The following is a 10223-nucleotide window of genomic DNA, read 5'->3' as shown; positions in this document are numbered from 1 at the left end:
TTTTCTTCAAAATACCTCGGGCAATGCCGGGCACTTGAGCTAGTTTCAAATATGAACAACCCCTTTAAATGCAAGTATATGTGTAGGACACGAGGATTCTACCTGTGTTCTCTACGATATACGAGGAGCTAGATCAGTCTCAAAACTGAAGGTAAGGAAATAAAATTAAATTAATATTTACGAAAAATTCCTGTCTGACTAACTAACCGACAGCTGTCAAATGGAATTATGACGTATTCTAAAATGCCCAAGCTTTTTCATTTAATGAGTTACGTTACTTGTCCGATTTACAAGCCATTTAATCTAAGTTATCAATTTTCAGATATAAAAAAACAAGGACATCTCCGTCTTATTTGTAAGGGGTTTAAAGTGTACAATTGTGAATCGACTGGGCAGTGGGAATGTAACTCTATCAATGGAGGTTCACTTAAAATTACGTGAACAATATCTTTACGATCTTACTGATAAACTCGTTAAGTGACCAATTGACTAACTAATTGACTGACTAACTGACTAACTGACTAACAGCCTAACTTACTAACTGACAAACTAACTGAACTGACTAACTGACTAGCTGACTAACTGACTAACTGACCAACTGACCAACTGACCAACTGACCAACTGACAAACTTACCAACTGACTAACTGACTAACTGACTAACTGACTAACTGACTAACTGACTAACTGACTAACCGTCTAACCGACTAACTGACTAACTAACTAACTGACTACCTGACTAACTGACTAACTGACTAAATGACAAACTGACTATCTGACTAACTGACTAACTGACTAACTGACTAACTGATTAAAAGCCTAACTGAACTAACTGACTAACTGATTGACTGACTAACTGAATTAACTGACTAATTGACTAACCGACTAACTGACTAACCGTCTAACCGACTAACCGACTAACTGGCTAACCGTCTAACCGACTAACCGACTAACTGACTTACTGACTAACTGAGGTTCACTTAAAATTACGTGAACAATATCCTTACGGTCTTACTGATTAACTGATTAACTGACTAACCAATTGACTGACTAACTGACTAATTGACAAACTGATTAACTGATTAACTGACTAACTGACTTATATTTAAAGGTTCATAGTAGTGAAGTAAGAAGTGTTCGATTCTCTCCGAATGCCTACTATTTACTCTCAGCTAGCTACGATGGGACTATCGTTCTTTCAGATCTACAGGTATATATGTTAGATCTACAGGTTTATATTATATATCTACAGGTTTATATTATAGATCTACAGGTATATATTATAGATCTACAGGTTTATATTATAGATCTACAGGTTTATATTATAGATCTACAGGTATATATGTTAGATCTAGAGGTTTATATTATAGATCTACAGGTTTATATGTTAGATCTACAGGTTTATATTATAGATCTACAGGTATATATTATAGATCTACAGGTTTATATTACATATCTACAAGTTTATATTTTAGATCTACAGGTTTATATTACAGATTTACAGGGATCTACAGGTTATATTACAGATTTTCAGGTTTATATTATAGATCTACAGGTTAAATTACAGATTTTCAGGTTTATATTATAGATCTACAGGTTTAAATTATATATCTACAGATTTATATTTCAGATCTACAGGTTTATATTTTAGATCTACAGGTATATATTATAAATCTACAGGTTTATATTTTAGATCTACTGGTTTATATTAAATATCTACAGGTTTATATTTTAGATCTACAGGTTTATATTTTAGATCTACAGGTATATATTATATATCTACAGGTATATATTATAGATCTACAGGTATATATTATATATCTACAGGTATATATTATATATCTACAGGTATATATTATATATCTACAGGTTTATATTATATATCTACAGGTTTATATTATAGATCTACAGGTTTATATTAAATATCTACAGGTTTATATTATATATCTACAGGTTTATATTATAGATCTACAGGTATATATTATATATCTACAGATATATATTATATATCTACAGGTATATATTTTAGATCTACAGGTTTATATTATATATCTACAGGTTTATATTTTAGATCTACAGGTTTATATTATATATCTACAGGTTTATATTTTAGATCTACAGGTATATATTATAGATCTACAGGTTTATACTATAGATCTACAGGTTTATATTATATATCTACAGGTTTATATTTTAGATATAATTTGGCACACTAAAAGATAAATGCTATAGATAGATTGTTTAATTCTTTCAAGTTACAAGCATTGATATATTTCAATACCAGGGATCTTTTATATAATTATTACAACAATAAATAATATTGTTTTCAACGTCTGAGAAAAATAATATGTCTGAGAGGATGGTTATTGGTTATAGAATATAGATAAAGATTTTTTCAAATATTGTAAACAATACTTTCCTATTTGGATTTTGAAAGTTTTTGATAGCAAGGAAAGGTTAAATCTATGGTAAATTCAGTTTTAGGTTTTGTATATCTAAATTCTGAAACACAAATTAATAATCACACTGTACAGCTTACTACTTAGAGTTTCCAATTTAAAAAAACAATGTTCTTGACAAGTGTTCTTCAGAAAAAAACTACACTTGGTAGTCCAGACTGGACCGTAGAAATGAATGCATATACAGTACATCATGAAACTTTTAGAGTGGGGTGGGCGAGTGTTAAATCCTTTATTTTTCTTCAAGCTTTTATTTTTCTTTTAGGGGGATCTAACTTCATCCTTGCCGAGTGTAACAGTAGCAACCCATGAAGATAAGGTGAGACCAATTTTAATAATTATTTAGAAATATTCAAGTATATTTTCTTCTAAAAAATCTTGTACAGGGTTACCCACAAAGGATGAGATTTCAGAGACGACTGAACGGAATTCATTATGTATATTTCCTTATATATACGATTCCCTGCCAATGTAAACGTGTTTCTTTCTTTGTCAAATGATTAAATTAGCCATTTAAAGATTATGTACTGAAGTCTTAATATAACCTATGGAATCATCATATATTGTGAGTTTTAGGACGTCTTTACAGTCTCATATTTTGTGAGTAGCCCTGTATGTATATCTACAATATACAAAAAGTAAACCCCCCCAGCGTTTGGTTCGAGATGTTTTTGAACACATTCAAAGAGTAGCGAGCCCTATTTACATTTGTACTCTTTTAACTTTTAATCGAGAAAGATATTCTAATTTGAAAAAAAGAGAAATCACAATTGGTAATGATTAATTTTCAGAAAGATAAACCATTATATTTTTTGATTGAAATAAGGCTTAAAGGAAACTGTTGTTAATAAAGTTATAGCATATTCCTCTTTAAATGGAGGCTCAGTTTGAATTCTATTGAATTCATGGTAAAGTTATTATGTATAATTTGAAGAAAAATAATTCAAATCATCTTTCTGTATAAAAATGCAGGTTATCACTGGACGGTGGCATCCTTTACACTTCTCCTTCCTCACTTCTTCAGCAGATAAAACATCAACACTCTGGACTCTACCAACAGTATAAACATCAATACTCTGGACTCTACCAACAATATAAACATCAACACTCTGGATATAAACATCAACACTCTGGACTCTACCAACAGTATAAACATCAACACTCTGGACTCTACCAACAGTATAAACATCAACACTCTGGACTCTACCAACAATATAAACATCAATACTCTGGACTCTACCATCAGTATAAACATCAATACTCTGGACTCTACCAACAATATAAACATCAATTCTCTTGACTCTACCAACAGTATAAACATCAATACTCTGGACTCTACCAACAGTATAAACATCAATACTCTGGACTCTACCAACAGTATAAACATCAATACTCTGGACTCTACCAACAATATAAACATCAATACTCTGGACTCTACCAACAGTATAAACATCAATACTCTGGACTCTACCAACAGTATAAACATCAACACTCTGGACTCTACCAACAGTATAAACATCAATACTCTGGACTCTACCAACAATATAAACATCAATACTCTGGACTCTACCAACAGTATAAACATCAATACTCTGGACTCTACCAACAGTATAAACATCAATACTCTGGACTCTACCAACAGTATAAACATCAATACTCTGGACACTACCAACGATAAAAGAAACATAGGAATTGAGCGTTTGCCACAAACTCTGGTTTTTAATCCCATTATCTTTTCAACCTAATTTTGCAGGCCTTAGATGATTCAAACTATGAATACAGTTAGATCAATGAATTTTATTATAAAATGTCAATGGTTTCCTAAGATAAAAGAATTAGAACATTTGAGTTTGTGACAAAGATTCAATTCCTCTACCAGAGAAAATTAATGAATAGCATTAAGTAGTTAGGTTAGGCACGGAAAGTTTAACTACTTACTTCAATAGTGGACAAGAGAGGCCGTTCAACCTGACGTCCATACTTAGCTGAACTATTTCTTGCTGTTCATCAAATCTGAATTCAGAACCAAAACATTTAGTTAAAAAAGTGTACAGCCGTTGCTTATAAAATGAAAATTAAAGAATTGGTAAGCTTTATATTTTATTTGATATTTAAAAAGAATTTTGGGAAACTTACTTTATACATTCCTCAACCCACGATCAGCTGAATTTTCTTTATTCTTCTCTGAAAATTAATATTTAACTTTCAAATTTAACTCAATATCCAGAAAGGATGAATTGTGAAAATGAATGAATATAAATTCCAATCCGTTTCAACTTATGATTTATTAAGCTTTGAAACAACTAGACCTGGAGTAGGTGACCATTGAAACGGATAAGTACGGGTTAGAATGGAAAAATTTTTAGAAAGTGAGATAAGCCAATCTAAAGTTACGTAACTTGATTTAAAAAATATTAAGTTTCATAAATAAAAGGGTTAGACAATTTCACAGATCTAGTTATTCGAATAATGCAAACGTGATCTCCACAGATGGAATAATGGTCTTCTTTGGTAATGTTGCAGTTCTGCCATTTGTAAAGTGCATGTACATTGAACATCGTACATTCTACATTGCACATTGTAAATTGTGCATTGTGCATTGTGCATTGTACATTTTACATTGTGCATTGTACATTTTACATTGTAGGTGGTACATTGCACATTGTACATTGTATATTGCACATTGTACATTGTACATTGTGCATTGTTTGTACATTGTGCATTGTTCATTGTGCATTGTAATGTACATTGTGCATTGTACATCGTGGATAGTACATTGTGCATTGTACATTGTGCATTGTACATTGTGCATTGTACATTGTGCATTGTACATTGTGAATTGTACATTGTAGGTTGTACATTGCACATTTTATATTGCACATTGTACATTGTGCATTGTACACAAAACTCATATTAATAAGATCTGTAAGAAACTGTAATCTAAGAACGTTGTCATGATACAGGTCTCTTTTACACTTATCTTTCAAAATTAATTTGCCTTAAGTCATTAAATTTAATGTGCCTTGCAAACCTGAATATTATGAATTTAGTCTTACATAATGAAAAATATGGAATTTACAAAGAAACATTGCATAATGCATTTACAGTTTAGAGAAAACAACATTTCCATTTCTTATTGTCAAAAATACTCGTTCATAAGAAGGAAAATTTTAAGACTAGATTAAAAAAGTTTAATTTGAAAATCATTCAACAAAGCTATACCAGTATTTATTAAATTTTCACCAAAATTTTCATTTAATTTTTGATGTATTTAAACAGAAAATTTGTATTCTTGTGTAACTTTAACTCATATTTGCACGTGTAACTTTAACTAATATTTGCTTGTGTTTCAACATTTTACTAATAATTGTACTTGAAAGGTTAAAAGTTTTAATACCGATATTTTAATCTGAACAAGGTTATAATGCAAGGAAAGTTATTTCAGAGGTGTACGCATCTTTTGTACTGCAGTCTCTGGAATCAATGAAATATTCTGGTCATAGGAAACTATTATGTTTATTATCAAAATTTGAAGCTTTTAACCTACTCGGATACTAAACGAACACTGATGCATCTATTCTTGTTTACAAATTCCGCGCAGAGAGAATTGTTTTCAATATGTACGCAGAGTATACGCAACTACAATTAACTTTCCTTGCATTATAACCATGAATTTATATAACTAATTTTTAATTGCACACACACACACAGTGAAAAATGTTCATATTTTATAAAAAAAATTCCATGTCTGCAAAAATACTTAAAAAAGACATAACTTGCTTTACTATTACATACCCTTGTGATTTTATGTGTTATTAATTAATATCTAACTGTTATTTATATAAATCCATCAGTATTGCGACTAAAAAAGCTTGACAAGATTTTTAACCCCCGTTTTGATTTTGCATCACAATTTTCGCACAAATTTGTCATTAAATATATTTTATTAGTAAAATTATTCAGTAAAATTGTTGAGATTAAGATAGAAAAATTGGATAAAGTTCTTAAAGGGACTGTAAACGTAATTTCAAGTTACCCTCGTTCAATGCTTTTGAAGTTTAAAGTTTGAATTAGATATCCATGTTGTTGTTTCTGAAACAACCAAGAAATAATCGGAATTTAACCTTCCTCGAACCAACAAACGACGTCATCTTCATCAACCATGATCAGGGTACTGTTGGGAAATTTCAATAGTTGGTAACTTCAAATTACTGAGACTGTTCCTTTAAGCCCCCCCCCCGCACGTAAACGTTTTAGGACGCTAAGATAAAAGTCAGCTTTTTTTCTCTAGCATTTCTTGAAATCATGTTGATTTTTTAGCTTATGTACTGTTTCGTACTGTTATTAATTTGTCTAATATATTATGTACCAAATATTTAATGTACAATGTTCTTGCACAATGTACAAAACACTCATGAACCAGCAATATATATTAAAAAAATAAAATGAAAATTTATCAATATTAAGTTAATATTTTCAGAAAAAATGTTTTTTAAATCTACAGTTGGACAGGGATACAGGTAGATATTTTTGTTATATCCTATATCTTTCTAAGATCAATTAGGACTCCTCGCTATGCTTGAGACCAATAAAAAAATAAAAAAAATCATGTTTAAGATCGTCTAGGGCCAAGGGGGAAGGATTTTCTTCAAATTGTCAAATTTTTTAACATCAAGTTTTGAAAGGTCAAGGTATAAAACACCAAGTTCAAGAGAAAAAAAAACGTCTTAACTCATGATAAAAATTTTTGAACCATTTTTATTTTGTCGAGCTAGACATGCATTTAGACAGTTAAAAGAACTTTTTCTGGCATTTTGTGCATTACAATGGGTGAAAATATTACTGTAAAGCAAACTAATGTTTTAATTTCGTAATGAAAAAAATATTATTTGACGTTATTTGATATTTGACATTTGCAAAATGTTGCTTCTCAAAGTATAGCAAAATAAAGAATCTAAAATATTTCAAACAATTTTTTAGAATAAATCAAACAATTTGAAAACAGTGAAGTCTGCAGAGTTTGTTGTTTTTGTCTTAACATGTAAACAATCAATAAAGAAACATCCAAAATTATTACTAGAAGGATGCAAAGTATTCTTGTTTAGTGTTTAAAGCGTTAATTATCTAAATATATATAAAAAATAGATTAATATGGACAAGCTTCTATATTTGTTTTAGTGGAAACCTTTTATTTGTGTTTAATGAAAAAACGGCACGGCGTTTTAGTTCACATTATTTTTACTTCCATAATTTCAATTTAAAAAAAATAAAATGAATGTTTTTGCAGGGTAGCTTTGGAACATCATGTGGAGCGCAGAAAGGGTATTTTTGCCGAGAATCTTTTGGATCTTCGAGCGAAGACGAAAGATCGATTTCAGTTAAAGCAAAAACCTGAAAAGCTGAATATATTTTTAGGTATTTTTATACTTGCTCAGCGAGGCAACGAACTGTAAACATTTAATTTCAAAACTATAAACCTTTAATTTCAAAACTATAAACCTTCCATTTCAAAACTGTAAACCTTTTATTTCAAAACTATAAATCCTCCATTTCAAAACTGTAAACCTTTAATTTCAAAACTATAAACCTTCAATTTCAAAACTATAAACCTTCAATTTCAAAACTGTAAACCTTCCATTTCAAAACTGTAAACATATATTGTTGTATAGACGATGTTAGGTACATTCCCAAATGTTTTTTCCCAAGTAGCAACTTCCCAAGGAGCAACTTCCCAAGTCTACGACCCCCTAGCATGTTCTAGCTACAGAGCTCGCCCCCCTAGCATGTTCTAGCCGCAGAGCTCGGCCCTCTAGCCCATCCTAGCTGCAGTGCTCGGCCTTAATTGCAGCCTGCGAGGCCTCAGAAGGCCTAACCTAACCTTTAGGAAGTTGCCGCTTGGGAAATTGCACATTTGGGAAGTTGCCATTTGTGAAAATACCTTATAAAACACCTTATAGACGATGGAACAGAGGTGGAAGACGATGAATATTTGAAGACTATAAAACCCAACTCACTTCTAGGCAGTCTTTATTCTAGAGTTATTAAAAAATGTTCTTTTAAAATCTATCAAAGTTTAAACAATGCGCTTTCAGTGAAAACCAGAAAAATGTAGCTCAAATCAAATCAGTGTTAGGGAGTCCTACTATCCACCCACCAGACTCGAAATGAATTTTCTAGTTCAAGAATGAAGGGAGGTTTTATAGCTTATACAGTATTCAAAATAACCAGAAAAATAAAAAAGACTTATAAGCAAAACTGAAGTGCATTTAATAATGTCACAAACAAATAACTTTACTAGTAAGGTATCAAATCACTTATTAAATGAAATAGGTCTGCTTACACTGCACAATTGCTGTGTCTCGTGTTCATTTGACTATTTGAAAAGTCATAACTTAAGTTTTAAAGTCGATGATTCCTATTCTAGAGTTTTCTGGTTATCACTGTACTTCCTTCATTTCTCTAAATACAAAACCCTACATTTAAGATTTTGGAGATTGAAATCCAAATTGTTAAAAACTGTTTTATTTCTAAAAAAACATCGGTGACATATTTTCATTATTTTTTAAAACTAATTTTTACGTCAAAAGTTTTTGATATTTTCGCGTAATATTTCTCTTAATTTTTCTCTTGATATTTCTCCTGGTATTTCTTTTGATATTTCTATTGATATTTCTCTTGATATTTCTCTTAATATTTCTCCTGATATTTCTCTTGATATTTTTCGTGATGAAGAATGTATAAGTTGTGAGAGTTGAAGGGATGAAACCTAAAAGAGAAACTAAGTTTAACGTTGTGAATACAAATATATTTGATCATTTTCTCAGGTTGGAAATTTTTCTCTTTTTTACAAATCTTTTTTATTTTACTTTTTTCTATTTCTTATTTTTTTAAAACTAGTTGAAGTGTCGGGCGTTGCCCGTTGAATAAAAAAGACTAATTTTGAAAAATCCTATTTTTGAGAGAAAAAAAATTTCGATTTTTGAAAAGTAAATCAATTTTTTTAGTTTATGTTACCCCAGAGTACTAAAGTATTTCCTTAAAAATTCAGCCCATTCGGTCCAGCCGGTTTGGCCAGTTATTTAATATATATATACATATATATTTTCTTTTTTTTTACAAATCTTTTTTATTTCACTTTTTGCTTTTTTCTATTTCTTATTTTTATTTATTGATGATCTTCATTTTGTTTAATTTAATCATGTTTTTTGTTTATTAGTTTGGTTCGATGGAGTGGAGGAAAGGATTCAATTTATCAGGTTTTTTTATGAAAGAGCCCCGGGGAGCATTAAATAGAAAGTTTTGACAAATCAAAGATTAAAATATAGATAATCCAATTTTAAGATTTACTTAAAATTACGTTGACAGTTTTTTTATTGGGCTGAATTGTTTTTTTTTTTGCAATCTTGCAAATTTTTGTTTTCAAACTCGATAGACGTTGTGCTATGGTAGACAACCACCCCCCCCTCCATTTACTTCCTACCACATTTTCTGAAAGTTTGACAAACCTATAAGAAAAAAAGCTGACTAAAGCAAGAAAACTTTCTACAACTTATTTGCTTCTAGAAAAGTACATTTACATTTATGTTCATGATGTAAATGATGTAAATGATTTTAATGATGTTGATGATGTTAATGATGTTCATGATGTAAATGATGTAAATGATGTTAATGATGTTAATGATGTTGATGATGTTGATGATGTAAATGATGTTGATGATGTTGATGATGTTGATGGTGTTGATCTATGGGCTCTGTTGAACGGAAG

The 10223-nt window shown here is 30.4% G+C and overlaps 2 protein-coding genes across 2 annotated transcripts in view; both read left to right on the top strand.

The window, feature by feature from the left end:
• The window catches only part of LOC111714305 (WD repeat-containing protein 47), a 49419-nt gene extending 45329 nt beyond the window's left edge, over positions 1 to 4090 (top strand). Inside the window, exons 23-27 of the mRNA XM_023489387.1 lie at positions 87 to 151; positions 1111 to 1209; positions 2724 to 2777; positions 3431 to 3492; positions 3580 to 4090. Of these exons, the coding sequence (XP_023345155.1) occupies positions 87 to 151; positions 1111 to 1209; positions 2724 to 2777; positions 3431 to 3492; positions 3580 to 3610 (311 nt within the window). The 3' untranslated portion in view covers positions 3611 to 4090. The remainder of the gene's footprint in view (positions 1 to 86; positions 152 to 1110; positions 1210 to 2723; positions 2778 to 3430; positions 3493 to 3579) is intronic.
• A 2850-nt stretch (positions 4091 to 6940) lies between these two features.
• Positions 6941 to 10223, top strand: part of LOC111714304 (DNA fragmentation factor subunit beta) — an 18556-nt gene continuing 15273 nt past the window's right edge. The window contains exons 1-5 of the mRNA XM_023489386.1: positions 6941 to 6978; positions 7746 to 7873; positions 8416 to 8478; positions 9201 to 9282; positions 9675 to 9714. Coding sequence (XP_023345154.1) covers positions 6944 to 6978; positions 7746 to 7873; positions 8416 to 8478; positions 9201 to 9282; positions 9675 to 9714 — 348 coding nt within the window. The 5' untranslated portion in view covers positions 6941 to 6943. The remainder of the gene's footprint in view (positions 6979 to 7745; positions 7874 to 8415; positions 8479 to 9200; positions 9283 to 9674; positions 9715 to 10223) is intronic.

The sequence above is a fragment of the Eurytemora carolleeae genome, unplaced genomic scaffold, assembly GCF_000591075.1.
Source record: "Eurytemora carolleeae unplaced genomic scaffold, Eaff_2.0 scaffold569, whole genome shotgun sequence".
Classification (NCBI taxonomy): Eukaryota; Metazoa; Arthropoda; class Copepoda; order Calanoida; family Temoridae; genus Eurytemora; species Eurytemora carolleeae.
The sequence above is the reverse complement of the archived record's forward strand: the minus strand, read 5'-3'. Positions and strand labels throughout refer to the sequence as shown.